The sequence below is a fragment of the Phalacrocorax carbo genome, chromosome 4 (assembly GCF_963921805.1).
Source record: "Phalacrocorax carbo chromosome 4, bPhaCar2.1, whole genome shotgun sequence".
NCBI classification, from domain to species: domain Eukaryota; kingdom Metazoa; phylum Chordata; class Aves; order Suliformes; family Phalacrocoracidae; genus Phalacrocorax; species Phalacrocorax carbo.
Window position 1 is genome coordinate 21,099,455 of NC_087516.1, and position 21,606 is coordinate 21,121,060.

The following is a 21,606-nucleotide window of genomic DNA, read 5'->3' on the forward strand; positions in this document are numbered from 1 at the left end:
AGAGAGGTAGTGGCAAAGGTGAACGGTGGTTTTTAAGCCAGATTGCTGGAAATTTCAGGGATGATGGGATTTATGAATCACGTAATGGATGCAGTCATTAAAGTCTGAGTGTTACTTGCCATATAGGCCAAGAGGATATGGTGTTTGTTGGGTTTTTTTTTTTTCTACTGGCCAACGATGGCATTGGCTCAGGAGGACAAATGATCACACATGAAACCCCTCTGTTGAGCATCAGTCAGGGTGTCGCCTTGATGGCCAGAATGTATGAATCATTTTATTCTAAAAATCTAACAATGTAAAATGGGGAAAAAAAAAAAAACAAATAATGGATGAATGATAATAACAATAAGCTGCTACACTCTAGCAGAACTGAGTTACAGTCGGTTCTTTAGCAATTCATTAATTGTCATCAGTAAACAGTCGAGCTCAGGTATAAAATATCAAGTCACATACAAGATATCTACTAGGAAAACTCAGGCATGTGTGCCATCCAAGTTGAAATCTTCTGGAATTTAACCTAATCTTAACCAATATGATGTATTTTACAGGGCCACACAGAGCAAGTTCTAAAAAAAAAGTCTGGTCAAGATACTTGCTGTGGATGCAAAATTGGGACAAAAGTAGCTCTCTTGCATCCCGCTGAAGTACAGTAATCATTTCTGTAGGGATTTATAATCTGTTTTCCCTGTTCTTCCAATTAAGAATAGTTTATAGGCATGGATAAAACCACAGACCAGAGAGGCTATGAAGTCTGTTTTCCAGGTACTGTTTAGCGGATCCATTTCACCTGGAATGGAGCAAACTGAAGTTTAAATCCTTTTTCTGAAGCAGGACCAGGAAGAACTAAAACCTGATTCTCATCTGAAATCAGAAACTCTGTCTTGGACTAGACAAGGTTTCTCCCTGCCAAAAATGGTTCACTCTGGCTGGCTTATCTCCATCAAAAAACTTTTAATTAAATAGTTTTAACAGGAAAGCTTCTGACGAACCCTCATTTTACCTAACTTCCCAGTTGAAGTTGAACTGTAAAGTTCTTCAGGGATTCAGTTATATCCCTGAGCTGGAGAAATATGAATGATTTGATGCACACAAGTGAAAAGCAAAGTCATGTTAACTGAGCATGCTAGAGAGCCCTTGCCTTCAGTGCTTTGAGATCCTTGACAAGGATCTGGACACAGCAGACCGTAGACAAAAATGCAAGGGATAAGAATGGATTTGTGTATAAGGGAAACTGGGGGTTACTGGACATTGAACTGTAGCTGCTACCCAGAAAACCCCCGCTGGCTGTTGTTTGATGAGGAATATGCCAATAATGCGCTGGGTTTCTACTTGCTAAGCCATCTAAATAAGTCAGCCTGGTAGTCAGCTGAGCTTTTGAGTGGAGAGACGCAGGAATCTCAGCTTAGAGGCAGAGCTAAAATTTCAATTTGTTAGGAAAGTGAAATAAGAATGGTTTTCTTGTAAATGATACAAGCCCCCCGGCACCTTACTACAACACTAGAACTCTTCTATCTGCTCTAAATAACCTTAAAAAAAAAATAGTGAAAGAAGCCTGCACTTCAACTGGCCTGATGGAGTCCCAGCCTCAGTGGCCTCCCAAGCCCCAGCCGCACACCACCCTCTATAAATGAGTGTTTGGGGTCAGAATTAAAAGTCCCACTAGACACACCTGAGTAGGATTCTGAGCTGATGCATTTAAGACCAGTGGGAACAAACACTTGAAAATAAGTACAGTGTCTCCTCTGGGATACCCAGAAAAAAGGGAAGTTGTGCTTTATTCTGACATCCTTATCCCACAAACTCCCACTGATAACAACAGAATCTGTAAATGTAAGCCCAAAGTTGTTTGCAGCAGCTGCTGCTTGGGAACAAACAGGATTAGATGGGACTGACCCCAGGCTGGGTCTGAAGCAGAACTAGCTGGTATACAGGGTTTCCAAGTCATCAGCAGCACCTCAGCTATTCTGCACCTCTATTTAGACCATTTCTTGCAATATTTATACTGTTCTGAAGACTTCTGTTGCAGGTGTAAATTATGTCATCTACTCACCCAGGCCAAAAGACATTTAAATGTCCACTTCTTAAACTAATTTCCTCTTATTTCAATATAGACACAATCTACATACTCATTCAGTGGCCTGAAAATGCTGCTCCTACTTCACCAGCTGCCAAAAGTTTTAATCCACTCTCACCTTGCTGCCCAAACCTCCCCCCTCCCTTAACTATATGTATATATGTTCTGTCAGTCCTTAAAATGTATTGCAATAGAGTGAAACCTAGAAAATATATCTGTGCCTCCCCTTGTTTTCAGTGCCATTGGTAGGCCGCTCCATAAGAGGTAAATCAGTCATCGCATCTTATTTCGCGCCTTAGAGCTGAAGGGCCCAAATGCAAGAAACTAAAATCTGCAAGATGGTCCAATATTTTTGAAAGGTAACTTGTCAGAGAGGACAGTGAAATCCTGAAATATTAATAAAATTAACCTTAGAGTTTGATAAAGCCAACCAAAGTGCACCGGGGAGCAATCAAAGGTTGCTTTAATTTTCTGGATACAAAACAACAATTTTGTTGGTGACCTGTGTGTGAGAGCATTAGATCTGACATATTCCACATGGAAAAAGGGAATTACTAGAATTAGAGATCACTCATAGGAGGTGAAAGAGGTTTATATTAAAGCTGTGAAACAAAGTAAAGGGAACTAGAGCCAGATATGAAATTTTGCAGCATTAAAAAAAAAAAAGTGGATGTAAATGTTACTTGATCATGTAACTAAAAAGCAGGTGTTTCCAAGTGTCCCGTCTTCAAAAGCCCTCCCGACTGCTATCTGTGATAACTGATCACACAGGTGGAGCGAGTCTCACAGACACAGCAAAGTACTCAAAAGCACTTGCACAAATACGTTCCTCCAGAGAGGACCAAGGACAAATGTAAGTAAATAACAATTCTTGGCTCAGAAGCAGAGCCTGAAGTTGCACAGATGGCTACATTTGAGCCCACAGGCGTGTGGAAATAATATCAAAGTTCTTCAGTTTTATGTTGTTTTATGCAGTAGTAGATTAGAAAACATTATTCAAACTAAATTTGGAGGAAGCGCAGATGCAAAGTGAATCAGTTATAAAATTGTGGTTTGGTAAGTTTACATTAATTTAGAAATGTTGCTCTTGGTAGAGTTAGAATAATTGAATGTACAAGACATTGTAGTCTAAGCAGACATGGAGATTTGGAAATGATTATCTAGCGAAGCCAACTGGTAGCACCGAGATGCGTAGCAGACTGCTGCTGTCAGTCGTCAGAATGAGGACACACGAGCTCTGCAGTGAAAAAGAGCTTTAGCAAAAGTGAGCTGGAGGCAGGGCAGGAGAGGCCATGCCTGTTTCATCCTAGCAGAGAGTACCACTCTTCATATGCAGGATGCTTGTGAAGAGTCATCCGTTTCAATTACTGGTAGCTATTAAATGCGAGCACCACAGTTTGGGGGGAAAGAAGGGATTGGTTGTGAGGGGTTTTTGGTTTCTTTTTAAAATAATCCCTTGCTTATTTAGGTACTTGTTTTTCTACTTACCTGATCGCAAGTTGTTTTTATCTTTTCTGAAACCTTTGTCACTTCTAGCTCTGACTGATGGGATTTAGGGTCCCTATAGGCTGTCTCCTACCATGCTAGTGGTAGCAGAGATGAGGTCTGTGTTGGCGGGTGGACAAGACATGGAGGTGCAGGTCTCAGTAGGTCCCATGGATGCGCAGTGTCCTGGGGTATTAGGCTTTGGGAACAGAGGAATAATCTCTTAGTATTCTCTTAACCCATCAGCTGGACTAGAACATAACGCTATTGTGACAGTGTAGTTTAAACTCCTCACGTGAGAGATGCCTGACTCGTACAGGCGTAATACAGCATGGTCTGCTTGGTAGCAGTCCTTTGTATGCAGCAAGTTCTCTGTGGCCCTGAGAGCACTTCTCCGTCTGGCTTCCCTGCTTGGGGCACGCTGCAGAGATGCCCAGCTCCGCTTGCCTGCTCTGTCCTGCTGTCAGAATTCCTTCAGCAGCAAAACCCTCTGCAAAGCCTGTAGAAGAGAAATAAATTCCAGAATAGTTGTTTTCTTTTCAAATCTCTACTTTCAGCCTTGCCTAAAATGAGTGCTTTGATATCCAAAATGAAGTTTGATTTTTTTCTTGCTGCCTAGGGAAACATTTTTCTGCCTCTAACATGCCTCCTTCACATACAGGGCACATCTGCCTTTTCTCTTGCTCTCAAGAAGGTCTTGACAATTGAAAACCAAAAAGTGTTTGCAATGATTTTCCCTCTCTACAGATCAGATCACATTGTCCTTTCTTCCTTATTATAATTTTTCCCCCACTCTACAAGGCCGAAATGTTTCCCATTCACTTTCCCCTCCACTCCTCCTCCTGTTTGGCTCTGCAGAACCATGTTTCCAGCTGCAAGTGCATTGGATTCAGCTTTGTCTTCAGTCACAGTTTTCCTAAATATTTGCTCTTCTACCAGTCTCATGAATCTCTTACAAATCTTACAAAAGCAATATAAGGCAAAGCTGTGCACCTGCAGCTTGCTCTCTCTCTCTCCCTCTCCCTCTCTATGCAGGCTCAGTAATTGGAGGCTTGTCAGTCTTGGCTTCAGTGTATAGCAAAGAAAGTCTATCCCAGTTTTAATAAATATTTGACAAATTAGTGCAGCAAAGGAGTCACATTAGGTGTTGTTAAACATTTGATGTCGTGTGGAAGACCCTGCTTTTCAATAAACGTTCTTTGAATTTCCACCAGCTTTTACTTTTCACTGCTTGAAAAAAGGAAGGAAATAAACACAAAATGAAAAAAATACTTGAAAAATACCCGGGAACACACCGCTATGCCTGACAGTCCTCCTGGACGCTATTGTTTTGCTTCAGCCAGTTGATGCTATTTAAACAGCTTTCCTATTTAATAAACACAAGGGTACTGAGATATGTTTTCTAGACCTGCAATCCCAGTGAAGCGGGGACTTTGATATTAGCAGAACTTTCCTTGTTAAAAACTCACTGGGAGAACCTGTCTTACTGCTATAAATTTGCATTAGTCACTACTGATTTTCTTGTAACTCGGTTGAACACTGACCACATCTGGACTGCAAATAAAAAGCTCTTTGTCTTCAAGACACGGCAGCTGCCTCATCCTGCGATGACCTCTGTCCTTCCCCATCATATGACCAGAGGTGCCTTAAATTAGTCATAGCACCCTGGGAAGCTAGAAGGGAGTGAGGTTGGGTTTTCAGCAGAAGCAGCAGCTGATCAATGAATTTGTTTCAGTACCATAACTGTAGTGTTATTTTACCTACTTTCATGTGGACTGTGGCAGGACCGTCTTTTGGGAAGCCACCAGAAAAAGCAGACAGTGTCTTGGATGACGTTGCTATGCTTATATTCCATTACAATAATAGCAAGCCGGTCACAGCAACACTGCCAGGTGCCACCACAGGGATGTGGACTGAGTTTTGAGCCAGTTCAGAGCCTGAAGCTCTCGGGTGTTAGAAGGGCCATAGCAGTGTGTAAGAGTCAATGCAGCATTCCCAGCTGGCTGGCCAGTTCTCTCTTGGGTGGTGTTATCTGTTTATTGCGGTTGCCCCTGTGGTTTCACCTCTGTGTGTCATTCTTCACTTGGTCGTGAATGAGGCCTCTTACCAGTTGCTAAATATTCTCAGAACAAGGCCCTGAGCCACTGTCCATTTAATAACAAAAAAAGAAGACTGGCTCTGACATCAAGCCAAGCACGTGAACAGCCCCTCATCTTTCCAATGGATTTAGGTTCTGTACATGTGACGACTCTTCATGCTTGTTTTGTAACACTGGTATTTGTGTGACATTCACAGGAGCTATGCGGTGGTTTGTCCACTGTTTTAAACCAAACTTGGTATTTAAGTTAAATTTCTTCATCCTATCAAGAGATTTAAAAAAAAATTTTTAATAACTGACAAAATAGCAGGGAATCAATTAAATGGTGTTTACCCCATAGGGGATTATTCCTACTTGATGTTTGCTACCTGCTGATGCTAATGTTTTCTTCTCATCATACATTGCAGTGGACAACTGATATCTCACTGGCTCAAAATTAGTGCTTTTTGGACACAACTGGGAGTGGAAGCTGAAGAAAACTCTTCACACCATAATTACCTGTAGAGATGCAGACAAATAACTCCTAGCAGGGGTGATTTGCCATTAGGTAAGCAAAGCAGGAGCTTTACAATTCACAAACATTTCCTTTGCATTTTTTTATCTTTGGTAGGTACCCAAGGCAGCCTAACAGGAGTTGCAGGAGGAAAAAATAAAAAAGTAATGCTAGAAAGTGGTCTTTTTATAAAGCACTTAGACAGAAATTCTGGCATCTTTAAGGCACACAGTACTATCATGTGGATGTAACTGATGAGAGAAGAGCCAGGGATTGATTGTGCATAAAAAGCTGGAGCTGTTTAACAGAAATGAATAATGCATATAGAAAAATGCATAGGAGAACTATGCTCAGAGGGTGAACAAACTGCTGACCTACATGCACGCCTGAGTGAAGTGTGATCTGTGTCATATTTTAAATGGAAGAGCAAAACACTGTGTTAAAAAAAAAAAAACCCGACCCAAAATTCCCAACTTTTTATACTCTCTACTACCCTGTCTCTGATACTGTCATAAAAAGATTACAGCCTCTCCTTTCATACAATCCTTACTCAAAGCCATTAAGTTTCATCTTTCTTCACTTTCCCCTTTGAGAATAGGCACCTTTTGCCACTAGGAACCCTAAGTTTAGTTCAATACCCATTCAATTTAGACTGAGAAAAAAAGAGACAAAAGTCCTGAGAAATGGAAAAGGAAGTAAGTACAGTCCTTGAATCTGAAGATGCTCTTACTTTGTGTACCTTGATTTGGATAAAAAAGCATCAGCTATGGAAAAATGAGTATCTGTCGTGGTTTAACCCCAGCTGGCAATGAAGCCCCACACAGCCACTCGCTCACTCCCTCCTGGTGGGAGGGGAGAGAGAATTGGAAGCATAAAAGTGAGAAAAATTGTGGGTTGATGTAAAGACAGCTTAATAAATTAAGCAAAAGCTGTTCACACAAGCAAAATAAAGCAAGGAAATCATTCATGGCTTCCCATGGGCAGGCAGGTGTTCAGCCATCGCCAGGAAAGCAGGGCTCCATCACACGTAACGGTTACTTGGGAAGAACAAACACCATCACTCCGAATGTCCCCCTTCCTTCTTCTTCCCCCAGCTCTATGTGCTGAGTATGATGTCATATGGTATGGGATATTCCCTGGGTCAGTTGGGGTCAGCTGTCCCAGCTGTGTCCCCTCCCTGCTCCTTGTGCACCCCCAGCCCACTCTCTGGTGGGGTGGGGTGAGAGGCAGAAAAGGCCTTGACCCTGTGTAAGCCCTGCTCAGCAGTAACTAACGCATCCCTGGGTTATCCAGGCTGTTTCCAGCACAAATCCAAACCATAGCCACACACTAGCTACTGTGAAGAAAATTAACTCTACCCCAGCCAGAACCAGCACAGTATCTGAGAAAATAAAGGAGATGAGTAGCTATTAAAATCCTCTCAGCACCTAAATGGGTATTTTGAAGATTAATCTTCATGAGGAAAAAAAATTGAAAAAACTGCATTCACCATTGCAAATGTAAGATTACAAGATGGTTTGACTGCAGTCAGTAAATCAGCTTTGATTCAGAAACACTGGCAGCATTATACCCTGTGCTACTCTGTTGTTCATCCAGGTTTTCCTGGCAGCCTCTATCTGTGAGGTCCCATGAAAGTCAGCTATCTTCAGATCAGACTTCTGCCCTAGTACAGCTGTGTGTGTGGTCTGAGCAAGAACCTGTTTTTAAGGGAAAACCTGCTAGCTGCTGTTAGAAACTGTGTGAGCATGCATTTATTTGCTATGCTTTGGCTGCAGTATTTCTGTATTGTATTATTTCAGTATTGGTCGATCCCGAAATAATCTAATCCAAGCCAGAAAAGCATCATGACAAGCCACAATGCATGAACGTGTGTTGCACCATCCCTGGGCTTGGAGGCAGGGGTGGAGGAGCAGGCAGGACCCTGGACCACCACCTTGCCTTGCCATGAAGGGCTTGGCGGCATCAGAAAAGAGGTCACGACTCGTGTAATGGGTGTAAACATGTAGTGGCTGCAGTTCCAAATCCACATGCCACTTTGCATTCAAAGCACCCATATTTTGCCTTGGCAATGGTGAAATATATCCTTAATTTGATCCCCCACCGGATGCTGCATTCAGCAGTATTTTAGGCATGTCTTAAAGCACACCCTAATAATAGAGGTTGCAAGTAACAATGACAGAAGTAGCAAAGGAGCACTTGGATGTTATTTAGTGCTATGGTTTTGGTTTACGAACTAGTATGTGCTGCTTGTTTGAGCATGCCAGCAGCTGGTGTTCAAGCGACACAATGTGAGAACTCAGATATAGGGTTGTCAGAGGGGACTGCAGAACCGCTGTGGTGTGGGCAGGATGTGTTGCTCAGAATAATGTGCTTCAGGCGTCTGTCAACTGGAGATGATAGAGGGAAATGAAGATGAGAGTGCTTTCTGAAAAAGTAAATCTGGGAAGGAAAATAAACCTTTTGAAAAAAAACCTAGCAAATTGTGGGCGGACAGTAAGCTAGAGACTTGGAAGGGTGCAAAAGGAAAAAAGATGGTGGCATGCAGCTGACAGACGTAAGAGAAAGACAAAGGGAGAAAAAAGCCCTGGGAGTCAGGGGAGAAAGGGGAAGAAGAGAAAGACTTCAGAGGTTTATGGCCATTATACACTTGAAATTTATTGGTTTGCCATTTGTCAGCTACATCTAGGAAACAGTTTGCCTTTAGGTATTGCCCATTGTAGAAGCAGACTTTTAGGACAGGATTTCTCCCCCCAAAACCGTATAAACTAATATCAAAATAAGGACGCTTCATGAGCTCTTTCATTTTGATATGTTTTTTCCACCATGTTTCCACTAACAGCAGTATCTGAATTAAAGGTGCTGGGAGGATTTCATGACTCTGTAGCCATGGAAGGGCAACATTTGGAGCCAGGAATGACTTCTGCAACTCACAGATCAGGGAAAATGCCATTAAGACGCATGCAGGTTGCAGAAAGGCTGACATTTCCTGTGCTAGGAGACCAGGGCAGAAGGTGGCAAAATGACTGGATTGTAATACTGCATTTTAAAAACTTAATTCCTACTCCTTGCTGGCATTTGGCTTAAGGCTTATAACTTTGGGAGCTTGGTCACAGAGTTAGTGTATCGGTTTAAAAAGAAAACAGGTGCGTAGGGGACAGTGGAGGGGAAGAGTGACACATGCCAGGCAAGCCTTGGACAAAAGGAAGTATGTCCGTTCTGGCACATTTCTAACCCTTCCCTGATTGTTGTCCAACTGCCACCACATCAGGATCTTCTTCTCCTGCCTCCCTCACTTCATCACCTCCAAATCCTGATAGTTACAAGTGGGGAATCAATCAGAGACTCTGTTCCTTTCAGCCACAGGTACTGGAGGCCACAGGGGGCTGTGATCTGATTAAGGCATTGTTGAAAACAGCTTTTGCCTTTTATCTGAAACCACTGTCCTTGGACTAAATCAGCGGGAGCAGGCGAACAGTGCATGTACTGCTACATGGGCTCTGAAGGTACAGAAGGATCTACACCTACAAAAAGGAATTTGCCTTTTAAAGTGCATACAGACCTGTGAAGTTGCCTGTCTTGCTATACAGCGCATAGTCAGCAATATTCCCACCCAGTATATTATTCAAATGTGGTTGTTTTTTTTTTTACTTAAACACCAATTTTTAAACTATGTCCTATAATAAAGCCAGACTTACAAATGGTATAAAATCCTTCACAAATATTTTTTGTGCTCCCAGTGTTCCACATAATTCCAAAACCAGCTGAATTCATTCCTCCAGTTTCAACACACAGGACAGGTTTGTAGAGGGTCTCATTCTGCACCCTTAAGTGAAGTAAAATCTTCACTTCATTGTTATGAATTAAAGCCCATAATTTAATTCAGTGGATATTTGCAAAAGGTCAGATCGATGTCGGTAGTCTCAGCACCGTTCTAGAAACAGTGCTCCTTTATTAATGTGGCAGGCAAAACATTGTTTCTATGGGTTGTGCATGTGTTTAGAATTTTTTTTTAATTTCCTGTCTGTGGACAAGCTGGATGCAAAAAAATAATAGCCAAAGTTGTGTGCTAAGTTGTATGGGTAAACTGTTTCAGGCAATAACTGAGTGCAGAACATGCATCTGGATGCCTGGAACTGAAACTGTATTTCCAATTTAAAATCATTCTGTAAAGAGATCAGATTTCCTGATTAAAAACCTTGAGATGAGTTATATTTAATATCCACATCCACATTCCACACTGTGTTTAAATTTAATCTCTGTCTACTAACAAGTTTTTTAAATTATATTGATTCAGCTAGAAGATAGAAGCATCTCCAACAGGATATTTTCACAAAGCAAAATAAATTATATAACAACTTCTGCCGAGCTCCACAGAGCGACGGGGATGACCTGAGCACCCACACGCACCGTTGCACTGCAGAGGAAAGAGACTGGAGCCCTTGCTCAGTAAAACACCAATAATTACATCACTCACGCACATTACATCACTTTTCTGTGTTAAGTCTGTTTACAAATATGTGTAGCTGGAGAAAATAGTTGCTCCAAAGTTTAGAAAAACTGCTTTCTGACAAAGTCTTTCAGCCTTTGCTCGCTGTGACGGCTGTTTCTGCCTTTCTACATCCAATGGCTTCTATTTCCATGTAGGCAGTTCCACGTCAGGAGTGACTGTGAATATATTTGTGAAATGAATGACTACCATGGGCATCATCATACGTCTTCAGTCCTGTGCCTTTTGTAAAATCACCTCTTTGCCTTTATCCTAAGTGTTTTTCCCTGTGCTTCCCAGTGTGACAATTTCTATGTGAGCCTTTGGGCCTCATCTAAGACCCTGCCACTTGCACGTGTGGTTGCTTGCAGCTGCACAGAAGAAAGCCACTTCTTTGTGCTTGTTCTATGGGGTTTATTTAAACCAAAAATACATTCAATTATGCTAATTTAGGTTATTGCCTAAGTGAAGAATACATTCCATCCACAAAGTCACCGCTATTTATTTTCATTTTATTTAAAAAAAAGATGATATTATTTTACTTAAAAGCATTATTTTCACATGGACAAGCCCATTCTTCCCACCACAAAATTCTCCTTTTAATTGACTGTGACACCAAAATGATCTCAGCTAAAATAATGTGAAAAAATACTACAAATGTAACTGAAAGATCTTGGTTATGAGGCATAGATATTGAAGTGAAGACTGCAATACATGTATTCAGGTTTGAGGAGAATCTATTAGCGTCTTGGAAATTTTAAGAGATACTCAGAACTGCAGCCGAAAACTGAGCGGAAGTGTTGATGTAAAGGACACCAACATTTACAGGAGAATTTATGACAAATAGAACATCTTCTAAGGCTTTTTATAAAGTCCCGTATCTTCAAAGAGCCCTCTTCATCCTTTGTACTTTTGAAGGGAAAGTGATGTAAAGCTCAGACAGTGATAGCATCCATTTCCCATAAAATTCTCACTGAATTTACTGTCAGCTGAAGTGTTTCATTACCTCAGAACTAAATCATGTTCAGCTGATGCCACAGTCACTTTCTGAGACCAGATGGTAGATACTTCAATTTCTGTAGGCCACTCATTGCCGCTTCTGGCGCAGCTCAGGGGGGTGCAGATGCATTCATGTGCATGTAAGAACATTTGGAGAGTGAAGCCCCTGTTGTCCTCCCCTCCTCTTCATCACCAACCTCTCCCCGTATTGCAGGGGGCTTTTGCTTTGCACAGCAGGTGAAAGTGGCTAGAAAACCCATGCGGAAACGCCTGTTCATAAAACAGTATATGATAGGATTCACGCAGGCAGAAGTGTAGGACAACAAGTGGATAAAGGAGATAGGAGCTCCTGAGAGACGCTGGTCTGCCGAAGTGGTGTCAAACGCACGCCAGGCATTGACACTGAAGATGGGAGTCCAGCAGAGGAAAAACAAAATCACTATCACCATCAACATGCGGATGACGAGTTTCTTGGCCATTAAGTTGGCAGAAGAGCTGCTGCTTCTCACCCTGTCTATTTTGCTATGGCTAGTAGCAGAGAGCTGTTGCAATGGCATTTTCCTTTTTCTTTTGGTTTTGTTGAGGTAGCATCCATCTCCATCCTCGTATTTGGCACTGCAGGTACTTATTTTTCTTTCTGTACATATAAATTAGTGCTTAAATAGTCAGCAAAATCTCTCTGAACAGTGATTCAAAAGAATGAAGAGTAAAGAATGGAGTCTAAGTCTAAAAAAATAATATAATTCATGGATGAACAACTGCTGCAAAGAAAGCACTGGCCCACTTCTGAGTCAGTTGTGTATCAGCTGCTCTGCAGCCCCTATGTCCCAATATTCTCGCATCTTAACTCTATACAGATTCATGCAAAAGATGTAAGAACACTGTTTGCTTAAGTATTCACTGAAGATAGTTTTCAAAATTATATGCTTCTATCTTAATTTGACAATTTTTATTGTGGTGCTTATTGAGAGAAATTGTTCTCATCCACAGCCAGAAAAAAAAATCTTGATATTTCTATAATAAGCAAATTAGAAATTTAATGTATCCTGCCAAGAGTCTTTGCAAACAAGCCATAGGTGAGGAATTATTTACTAGTGAATAAGGGAATAACTTCAATCAACAAATGCATCTGGCAGGTTCATGGCCATAACTGACCATAATGATCATAATCATCATTTTTGCAAATAGAAAATTCTGCTTTTAGTAGCCTTAAGATGACTGCTTGTATGTTCAACTCTAACTTAAAGAAAACCCCCAAACCTAAATGTTTTGTTACCTCGTGAAGATTTTCTCTGGCTGGCATCAAATTTTATTCCTCTGTAGAGTTCCAAAGAAATTAGGCCATATGCAACCATCATTATAATCCCAGGTATAAGAAAGAGTATGAGTAGCAGGAGAGTGTACCTAAATAATCAAAAGACAAACTGATATCAGGGAACAGCACAAAACCAAAAAAACTCCTTTTTTCCAGGTGAGAAAGCAAGGGGGTGAGGGGGGGACACGCACACGGACAAGGGACGTGTGTGTCAAGATTTCAAGATTTTTCTGTAATTTTTTCATGCTAATACAAAGCATCATTTTGACAGCTCTGGAAATTAGAAGCTTCCCACATCTTCTCCTCCTTCTTCCCTCAGAAAAGTACAGCAGGAACAAAGCCACCGTGGCTGCAAAACGTCTGTCACCCAAGCTCCGCAGGCCCAGAGGAGATGGGCACTCCCATAGTGGTTAAAGGGAGCAGAAGGTCTCTCTGTCCATGTGTGGGGCTCCTTGCTGTACCCAGATGAGCGTCAGGCGCCCTGTAGCTTTGACTGATGTAAAAATTGCCTTGCAGAAGCCAAATGAGCAGCTGCTGGTTCTCAAAGGAGCCCCTGGTACTGGCAGTCACTACTTCAGTGAGATCTGACTTGCTAAGGGTCGTGGCACATGTGGGCAGGGACAGAGCAGCCACCACCTGGGCTTTCATGGGGCCATGCAGAGCCCCCGGGGATGGATCCCAGGGCCGGCAACCCCTTTGCTAGAGGAAGCAGCTTTTACTTGATTGCACATCCGTTACTCTCCTAGGCAGCTTCTCTGATGTGATTATGAGTTGGGGAAATAATTCTAAATGCATTCATAAGCCTACATCTCTTTTGTTCCCTGGGACTTTGGTGCAAATTCACGAAAGCACCTGGGAATCTGCAACGATGCCATGGAGAAGATAATTTCACCCTGCACCCCCTTTCCTCATCTGTACTCATATTGCCAAATACCTGAGACTACTGAAAGCATTAATTCAAATTTACCATGGTTGTGGATACACCATGCTGAAGTGGTGCATACTATAATCTTGTTCCCAGTTCCAACTGGCCTTCAGTATCCAAAAAAATCTTACATCTTCTCAGTGTTTAGTCATTGTGCAAGGACACATTGTCTAATTGCTTCTTGATAGTGCTACTATTTACTTACTCTGCCTGGAAGTGTAGGACGTGTAGGACTTGGAGCACTGTCTCTCCCCTCATCTCTCTGTTCTCTATAAGTGACTAGAAGGTTTCAGTTCTCAAGAAGAGCATTTGCAACCTCTCCACATTCTCATATTCTACCCAAAGGACATTCAGACAAATGTGAACAGGCAAGGCAGCACGCAGAGGGGCACTTGTACATGTCTGCATTTCTCAAAGATTAATCAAGGACTTCTCTGAAAATATTTAAGTTTACGTATAAATTAGAGAAAGCAGTATTCCTGTGTGAAGAGTGACAAATGCTTTCTTTACAGCAACAGTAGGGGCTTAGCAGACCATAGTGTGGGAATCATTGCCGTGTTGGGTATCATTCCTATGACAAGGGAAAAGTCATACAAGTGTCAAAACATAAGCAGCTCAAAAATATTATTTTCTGTTTGTTTTTACTTCTTAAATAAGCATGATAGAAGTGTAAATGTTTGCTGAAGGTTAATACTTGATTTTCAGTAGGCTTAATGCTACCATGAAATCCTGTTTTCCACCAGATAATTATGCATTTGCTAACAGTCAGTTATGTCTTACCAAGACTGCTGAATGACATCACTTGGCCAAAGGAGCCGACACATATTTGCTGTGGTGTTGTTATACTTGGTAAAAGGTACCAGTTTGCTGTAAATTGGGTATGGTGACATGATAGTAAAGGAAACACACCAGGTAGCAGCAATCACTTTCAAGGCATGAGATTTTGTCTGCCAGACCCTGGACTGCAGAGGTTTGCAAATGGCACTGTATCTCTCCAAAGATATGGCAACCAGGTTGAATGTAGATACACTTACAGAGACACCTGGATATATAAAATAAAGGAAAAGGTTATTCTCTTGTTTTAAAGGTTCATGTTGCTTTCAAATAGGCTTGCTAACTTTCTGTATGCTTATAGAAAATTAAAAATATAGCAAACTATTTGTAAGCTAAAATATTTATAAATATCGTACTGATTAAGTCAGGGATGAATGCGTGGGCAATGGGTCTGGGTCTCCAGGCTGATGTTCCTGCTCTGCACTTCTCTAACTCCAGAAGTCCAAGACAAAAGATTCATTCTGTCAAACCATGAAATTCTGATAACGGGAAGAAGACACTTTTCCTCCTAACTATTCTCATTGCTACTGTGGTTTATCCACTCCACTAATTGCACTGAAATTCAAACAAGCATTTGAAATCAGTGGGATTATGCTGCTAATTACTCTGTTAACACAGCAGTTCATAGTCCCCCTTATATTGCTTGACTGTTATATTATATTGCTTGACTGTTATTCTGATTTTCTCATTCAAGAGATTTTCTCATTCAAGATATTAAATATTATCACTTTTTAAATCTGATTCTAATGGAGCTACAAAGCAGGAGAAATGAAGTCATGAAGCAGAATCTTTGTCCTTCAAGTGCCCTTAATGTCTTCTGTTCACATATTATAAAATATAATGCAATGTGCATTTCTGTCACTGAGGTGCCCCAGTTTATCACTGAGAGATTGTAATTATTTCTTCTTAATTTTGTCACTAATTTTTCTTTCAGTGAGTGAGCTGTCATTTAATAGTCTTTGTAAATGTTCTAATGTGGGTCAAAATATAAAATGCCAATACCTTTACAGTTTGATTTACATGAATGATCTGTAATTTAAAATAAGTCTCCCTTCATCCTCAAATTAAAACTTGAGCATAGGTGATGCAATGGATGTCAGTGCCTGTTTGTCAATTGAAGCCTCTGTTAACCTGAACCACTAGTGAGAAATATCCATATTCTGACTCTTAAAATAAAACACCTGTGTAATGAAAAACTTCATGTTCAAAAATATTTCACTGGATTTTTTTTTTTTGTAAAGTAATTTACACAGTTTGAAATAAGAGAAAGATGACAATGCTTCAGTAACGTTTTATGATATTTATGGCAACAATTCATTAGAATTGTTTAAACATGGCCTTTAGTTTTATTGGTTTTATCTACAAAAAGGTGTTGATTTCCCATTCGCACACTTTAGGTGTGTACTTTCACATTACAACAAAGTCCTCAAGGGCACAGGTTGAAAGGGGACCTAAGGTTTCTGTAATTAACCGAGGGATTCCCGAGGTAGCAAAAACTTTACATAATGGTCTCCTTTTTTCTTTTCTCTTTTTTTTTTTTGTTTAGTAAGAAACAAGCAAATGCACAGGAAGTGTTGGAAGTGAGACAAAATCACTTACACAAACATAATCCAGGCATTTGGAAACTCCTGGCTCCACAACCAAAGGGGATATGGCAAGGCATATAAAAGTAATGCTTCTTAACGTCAGCCTCTAAAACCTGTATCTGTATTTTGTGGTCTTCTGGTGAGCTCTGACCACACCTGGTCTGTTCCCAGAAAGTGCTTGTTCTAACTTCCAGCTCCACAAATGACACCTACTTCGGGCTTTTTTTTTTTTTTTCATGTATCACTGCTACCAAAAATCTGTGGGCAAAGGCTGCTCTTAGTGAGGACAGTACAAGCCTGTCATTTCTGCCGGGTGATCTGAACGCTGCTAACAACTCTGCCGGTGACAGGCAAGCAAGCCCATGTGCCGGGTTCCTCATGAAAGCTTGATCATGCACCACGCTTCTCGCTTAACCTGATCCAGCAACACACTTCTGTATGTTGTTAAAATTAAGTGGATGCCTCTGTGTTTTGCTGGATCAGCCTGAGGAGACCACAACCACGGAGACTTGCACTACAAAGTTGTTACTTTGTGATTTTGGTAACTGCTCAAGGGCAGATGGAAACAATAACCCTTTTACTGGTCTTTAATGACCTTCTCACCTATCTCATTAGTCAGTCTTCAACATAAGTATAAACTTCCAAGACTTACCCATGAAATAAGTGGCAGTTTTGCAAACAGCACTACCAAAAATAAAATCTTTCAGCAGGTTGGGAATGAGGGTGAATGGCATGCAGAAAAGGCAGAGCATCAGGTCGCTGACTGCTAGTGACAGCAGAAACGTGTTGGTGACCGTTCTCATCCGCTTGTTTCTTATCAGTACTGTAATTACCAGAATGTTCCCCAAAACACTGAGCACAAATATCAAACAATACAGCAGAATCCGAATTATCTGATGCAAATCTGAAAATTGACACAAGGAAAAAGCAGTTATGCAGTATACAGCTCACAAACTAGTATTATATGTTTCATCCTTTAATAAAAACCAAAAGCCTTTCTGCATTCAGTATTACTAAGGTTTATATCTTTACACCAATGCAAAATCAGTGGAACTTCTGAAATTCTTAAACTTATTCTGCTCTACACGAATGACGTAACATTAAATATAATACATGCAATACAATGGCCATTTGAAGAGCCAAATACGACTTCTTAAAAGCACAAAGTTCTGTTCACACTACTTAGTGTGCATCACTCACTCACCATGGGAGTTCCTCCTTTATGCAGAGGTAAGAAATGATACAGCAATCAAAAATATTTTACTACATGGATGATTTTTTTCAGCCTCAGAGTGCTGTAATTTCATATTTAATCACTTTCATGCACAGTATCAGATCAGGTAACACCGTTGTTATTGAATTGCTCGAAGAGTGAAAATCATGTTTCTCCAAGTCCTTAGCAGAGCTGTTTACATTTTGTGCCCAATAGTGTTACTGTTTTAGTTTTCCATTGTATCCAAATGTTGTTCTAGTTGAAATTTTAACTTGGAAAACCAGCACATACTAAATTCTTTCCTGCCTGTTTCTCATCCTAACCTATTAGCAAGCAGTTGATTTTGCACTCCCTCACAGAAAAAGCCTTGTGCAGCTGTTTCTTTCCATAGTGTCTCTACTTCCAGCTAGAACTAAAACTGCCTGAAAAAAAAAATCTATTTTTCTATACATACCTTTAGAAGGATAAGGTGGATCTTCCACGCAGAAAAAGGTGTCATTTTCCAAGATGATATCGCACAGGAAAGCAGTAATATTGGTGCTGTTCCCGAGGAAGCTGGCATCAACTATTTCCATTCTTCAGTATCCACAGGTTAGCTTCGATGAAGAAAAGGGTGGGTTTGTAACTATCTGTCCATTCCTTCAGTAAACAAATACATTTCTGTATGAAATCTCCAGGAGAAATACGAGAGAGGCAGTTGTGCAAGGAAGCTCTCCTAACTCTCCGTCAGGAACACCCGGCACACAGAGTCCTGTTCAGGCTGAAAAAGATTTATTCCAGTGGCACATAAGGCAGTTCAGAAAAGCAACGTATGTGTGCACATACACACTCACACGTATGCACGCACATCCACACTCACACATGCATCCCCTCTGGTACTTTTTCAGATCCTCCCTCTTCTGTTACTGGCCTACTGTTGGGATTATAAACAGGCTAGAAAAAGATTACAGCATTAACCCCTTGCAAGATTGCTTCTGCTCACATCTCTGCAATATTTCTTGGAGGGAGCCTGTATTGCCATGGCCAGTAAATCACAACCAGTGAGTGATGAGAGTGATAAATCTGTCTCCCAACCAAAAACATAAAATGGTAAAAGTAGCTGAATAAAAGGGCAGAGAAGAGAAAAACATAGAGAAGATTTTCCATGCCTTACATGAAACTTATTCTTATCTTGACATTTTCTGGAGCAGACTGAAGTCTGGGTATGCTCAGAAAAACAAGAGCTGGTACATTATCTCATTTGGTAAAGTGCTAACTTCATACAAAAGCACTGTACATGCCTAATCCAAACCCGGTAAGTCAATACAAAGACTCACTAATTTCAACGTTCTTGGATCAAACCTTATGAAAGTATGATATTAGAATTGTTGCTTAGTATAAGCAGAAGCCTACGCATTTTCTCAGTGCAAGGACTTGTATATGACTTGAATACAAACTTGATGAACTGATAAACTGTGGCACATTAGTTACGCATTAGTATAAAACACAACAATCTTGGTTGTTTAAAAGAAACTCTTTCTTCTGAGATCTGCTTTTTGAATACATAAACATCATCCTCTCTGGTGTTTCCATGAAGTCATGGGCTTTTAACTTCCAGTATACAGCTTGTTTATGGCCAAAAATGTAAATTAATATTATAAATTAATCCCTGCTATAAGTCAATGGAAAACAAATTTCACATTTAAAATCTCTCCTAGTTAAATAGGCAGAGTAATAACAGGTTCCTAATAACAGGTTCAGATCCCTTAAAGCTGATATATACAGACTGGAAGGCCCAGATTTCTTTTCCAGTCAAGACAGCCTTGCTCTATAGCGCCATAAACCAGATGGGTATGTAGGAGAGTAGATTGGAAAGATACACCTGAAGATCTGATTTCTGAATTATCCTTTCTTTGGCAGAGTAATTATATTTCTTTTACAGATTTTTTAGTTAAATCTGAGTTAATCTGATTTAAATTGAGTTAATCTGAGTTAAAACAATTTAACCTGGCAATCAGTGTAACTGTCTCAGCTGAAGAAAACATCCAGTCCAAAGGACTCAATTCCAGTTTCAAAGGTATAACATACTGGTAGGAAATTAATCCAATAATCTGTTTCATTCTTCCACTCATGAATCTCAACATGGGAGAAAACCATACTGAAGAAATAAAAGTTAAAATTTGTTTCCATTTTTCCAAGTTTGAACATTAGATACCAATGTCTCTGAAACTCCAATTTTCTCTTATCTGCCTAATTCATCTTTATTTTTTATGTTTTCTATGATTAAATTGATGGGTGTTACTAATCAACCCCTCTATTAAATGACAAATATTGCCCATTTCATTAAACATAGATTTTTTTTGTTGTTTTAGTTCTGAATTTATTGATAATTGCTCCAGTATTTCCTGAACATATTTGCTCACAATTTAAATTTATTATAATATCCCCAGCAGCTGAAATGGCAGCCAAGACAAGTCTGGATTTAGCAGTGGTAATGCACAAGAAAAATAATGGATGCTTTTTGGAAAGGACTGCTGACCTTAAGTTGCTTTTTTGCTCTTCTTCACAGACAACTAAAAGATGCAGAGTAGCCTAAGCTTCCAAAACTTCTCGAAAACAACTTCTCTTTTCTTTGAAAATTACTTTCTATAGAAGAAAAATCAGCAACAAAACAACTCAGCCCAAATTTTGCAGCCTATGCCTGGCTTTCTAAGGTGTCCTTTACTCTTGAGATGCTGATCCTGCTTTCCGTATCCGTATGCGACTCACTTCAACAAAACCTTTAAGTTTTAGAACATTTTCTCTGTCATAAAGTAGCATTCTAACGGAATGATTTTGAGCTTTGAGAGACCTTTCTGTATCAAAAGAAGCTATTATAATTATTTATAATTATTCTAATGGTCTGACCTGATGCAAAACACAGGCTGGGTAATTGTGTTTAGCAATTCCTTTACTGAATTAAATAGCCTGTAATGGAGTTCCAGTCTTTCTGTAAGCAAGATGTCAAATTGTTGTTCTGGGCTTATTCTTAATGCGAAAGAGATCTTTCTGGACCCCTGGCACCTTCTATTAGATCTGCATTAGAGAAATCTGTTTCACTTATGTTGAATGGCTGGTATTACCAGTATTTCTTCTATTACTTTTTACCATAGATGTGTTGCTATTTGGGGTTGGATTATCTCTCAATTAATTTTTCATCTACTGTTTTTGTACTGGTTATTCCACTACACTTTTGGGGTGAAGCATTAATTGCTGGTGCTCTGATGAGTTATAGCTTGGTTATTCCTGTACCCTGAACAACTATACTATAGTTATACTAAAATATATACTATAGTTTATGTGTGTGTATATATATAACTATACTTTCATTACACTAAAGAGAGAGATTAATTTTTATTTATGTTGTCAGATACAGACTGAAACTGTGCACTTTTCATCATCTGCTGAGCTTCCACACCTGCTAAACTGGATTGCGTAGAGTCTTCCATGCAGTCTCCAGGGCCTGGTTAAAAAGAAGAGAAGAAACAGAGTGAATGGAAGTGTGGGGGAGACATACGCAGTGAGTGATCAGGAGGGGAGAAAAGATTAGGGGGATCATTGCGATCAAAGAGATTGCAGCGGGGCTATTGTACTGCACCCTGTATCATGACAGAGAGTGAATTCTTACTCTGAAGTCAGCTTCTCTGTACCTGACACGATTCTGTCATATCCGAAGAACATCTGGTTGGTTATTCATTCCTTGTAAACAAGTGGTTGCATACCCTCCATGAGCATTATGGCCCAGGTCTAAAAACTTTTCTAGTTATTCTACAGTCTTTCACAGATGCTATCACATAAAGACAAATCAAGCATTTAAATGATGGCATATTGAGTTTTTGTGTTGTTTTTTTTCCTCTGTTCCTTTCCTAATAATTCCTCTAATCCTATTTGCCTTTTGTATGACTATTGAAAATTGAGCTGATGTTTTCACGGAAGAGCCTGCCATAAGTTCAGTAGTCTCTTTCCTGCATAGTAATACCTGGTTTAGAGCCCTACACTGTTCATGAAAAGTTATAATTGTTTTCTACTTTGCAGCGATTTTTATTCTCCCATTTATCAGAAAGAACTTTCTGCAATTCT

General features: G+C 40.2%; 1 protein-coding gene across 1 annotated transcript; it reads right to left on the reverse strand.

The window, feature by feature from the left end:
- Nucleotides 1-11,211: 11,211 nt before the first annotated feature.
- Nucleotides 11,212-18,259, reverse strand: CCKAR (cholecystokinin A receptor). Its single transcript, XM_009502529.2, has 5 exons — nt 17,963-18,259; nt 16,948-17,199; nt 14,656-14,917; nt 12,912-13,039; nt 11,212-12,272 (listed from the first exon to the last, which is right to left on the reverse strand). Exons 1-5 carry the CDS (start codon nt 18,081-18,083, stop codon nt 11,746-11,748), a joined length of 1,290 nt encoding a protein of 429 aa, XP_009500824.1. The 5' UTR covers nt 18,084-18,259; the 3' UTR covers nt 11,212-11,745.
- Between the last annotated feature and the right edge of the window lie 3,347 nt (nt 18,260-21,606).

Bases quoted from the DNA above. Each gene is read 5' to 3' on its own strand.
- CCKAR (XM_009502529.2), bottom strand. From the start codon at position 18,083: ATGGAAATAGTTGATGCCAGCTTCCTCGGGAACAGCACCAATATTACT. The intron at 17,200-17,962 runs GTATGTATAGAA...GTCAATTTTCAG, and splicing joins TCCACCTTATCCTTCTAAAG to ATTTGCATCAGATAATTCGG. The intron at 12,273-12,911 runs GTAACAAAACAT...TTATATGTACAG, and splicing joins CCAGAGAAAATCTTCACGAG to AAAGAAAAATAAGTACCTGC.